Source organism: Macrobrachium nipponense, chromosome 26 (assembly GCF_015104395.2).
Source record: "Macrobrachium nipponense isolate FS-2020 chromosome 26, ASM1510439v2, whole genome shotgun sequence".
NCBI lineage: Eukaryota > Metazoa > Arthropoda > Malacostraca > Decapoda > Palaemonidae > Macrobrachium > Macrobrachium nipponense.
The window spans coordinates 50,632,182-50,634,681 of record NC_087215.1 but is presented as its reverse complement, the minus strand read 5'-3'; the positions used below and the strand labels follow the sequence as shown (position 1 = coordinate 50,634,681).

The window sequence follows — 2,500 nt, the reverse complement described above, 5'->3', positions numbered from 1 at the left end:
AGCGACTATGGGTCACAATGAAAGCAGGCGGGTGGGGGAATATGGTTAACCAAGCAATGATCTCGACAGACCTGTTCTATGCGAATGCGTACGAATTCCTTCGAAACATGTAACCAACCGCACTGCACTGGTCTTTAAGCCGTACTTTCTTAAGGGGAGATGCCAGAAAGCTGTATTTGATGTGATGATGTTTATTATTTTCATTTGTTTGTCACTTGTTTGTCACGTACCTACATGAAAGTCAGCATCATTGGTGTATTATTGATAAGTGTAGCTATGAAAATCCTATTTATCTAACGCCGCGGAAAACGACAGAGTTCGTACCGCCATTGTGAAAACCGCAGTCATGACACTCCAGGGCCCGAGAAGTTGTTGTTGCTCACCCTGAGTTTGCCTTACGTCATGACATCAAGAGATAGAGCGACCTTGTGCAATTACGCAACGAGGGATCGCACGACCTTCATTTGGTTCATGGGGATAGGGTCATCTCAACATAGCGGGGACTGCAGCAGCATCATACTCGGCCTTCATGTCGACGAGTCATCGTTGTCCTCGTTGACATGGCTGGAAGACGTCAAAGCCTTCTTGAGGCTGATGACGCCGCAAGTGTTTGAAAAAAAGAAGAGCTTCTCTCTGCATTTACGCTGCGTGGATTTTGCGCCATAACTCTCATTTACAGAGGTATTTGCGATTGGTAAGGTGTTCAGAGAAGCGGTTGTTCTTGTCATCATCATCAGCATCTTCCTAGTTTATGGTTTGGTCAATGATGATGGCCTTTTATGTTTGTCACATTATCGTTTTCATGATTATTATAATACCATTAACCTATAAATTACACTTACAGTTATTTCACCATTAGATCATAAGTCCCTCTCTTGGTCTCTCGTAGTTGGCACTTATTTATCTCCTTTTACTTAATCAGCAACCGTCGGAATTTCAAGATCTGCAGAACAAACTACTGCATTTATCCCCCGGGTGTTGAAAAAAGCCTCAAGAAGATTGATTTGGATAACCATAAGGTTCTTCATAAATAATATTTGATACCTAAGTATTTTGGGTATGAGTGTTGGCACTGTTATCCTTAACAGTGACTTTCCAGTTTACCTATATAAATTATATTCTGCGACGTACACTTCTCAATATGATCCGTGCATTTTGCAAAAACTACATCTTGGCAGATGCAGTTTTACAAGAATGTACCAGTGGATTTTAAAAAATTATATATCTTTGAGAAAAAGTCTTCCAGTTATAAATAGTGTCGAAGGTCAGTTCTCGTGGTCTAAAACTTTGCCTCATCAATGAGAAACCAAAGTTCAGTCACAGTGCAAAGACATGTCTTTAGACCCGCTTTACGTAGCAGCCGTTGTGTGCAACCGGACCTGAATAGTGACTTAGGTATCAGGTGTATCTGGTCGTTACCTGATTGTTATATGTCGCATCCAGAGCACAGAAGGTCATTCTTACTTAAAAGGAAACTTGATGAGAATCTATACACACACACACATTTATATACATACATACATATATATATACATACATACATATACATATATATATATATATATATATATATATATATATATATATATATATATATATATTCTTAACGAATGGAATGGTGTATTCTGGCAATTTAGAAGTCAAAGAAAACGCTGATCATTTTCAAATTCAGCTGTTTATTTTGGGGAAAAGGTTCATGTTACCGTGAAATTCAAGCTCGGTAGACACATTCGGCTGAATGGGGAACTTTGACGAATTTGGAGAAATCAATGCCACTCCTCTTGAAGACTTCGGCGCACTTTGTCGTAGCAGGTCCTCCGTTCTGGGGATTCCTGGAGAAGACGAAGGCGAACTCGGTCTTGTAAGCGCCCCAGCCAAGGCAAGAGTAGACGCAGGAATAGGTGTAATAATCGGTCTCGATGACTTGGTAAGGAGCGGCGAACACTGGGGAGATACAACCAATTGTGATGCGAGATGCGGATCAGACTTGAAATTCTGGGAATTTGTTCTTATCTATAATAAAAAAAAAAAAAAATCCAAGCGGATCTTGTTTGTCCTCCCACTGGTAGGGGAGACATGACGCATAACACCCTCACCCTGGAAAACTGTTTGTCCGCCCCGGATGGAGGTGTGGTTGGTAAAGAATCGGTAGGGGAGACAGCAGCGCCGATTTCCAGCCGCGCGCCGACAAGCTCGTACCAAAATAAAACAAATGAACTGTCCTCTTGGATGGTACTTCCTTGGATACGCTTTCCTTCTTTGACTTCTTATAACAGACTGGAATTCACCCTCGCTACCTTTCACTATAACTAGTATTTTTTTTTTATTTGCTGAGGACGAGGTTTGCTTAAGCCTTAAAGTATAGTAATCTATTTAGGTATTTTACTTGGCATTTCTTGAAATGTTAAACGGAAATTGAAGAATGTGGGTAATTAATTCAGTTCTAAGAAAAAGACAAATGAAGATGTCAACCGTAATTTTTTCCTCCTAAAGATTCTTG

The 2,500-nt window shown here is 40.4% G+C and overlaps 1 protein-coding gene across 1 annotated transcript in view; it reads right to left on the bottom strand.

Moving 5' to 3' along the window:
* Nucleotides 1-1,656: 1,656 nt before the first annotated feature.
* The window catches only part of LOC135199823 (crustacyanin-A2 subunit-like), a 1,652-nt gene continuing 808 nt past the window's right edge, over nucleotides 1,657-2,500 (bottom strand). The window contains exon 3 of the mRNA XM_064227963.1: nucleotides 1,657-1,944. Coding sequence (XP_064084033.1) covers nucleotides 1,712-1,944 — 233 coding nt within the window. The 3' untranslated portion in view covers nucleotides 1,657-1,711. The remainder of the gene's footprint in view (nucleotides 1,945-2,500) is intronic.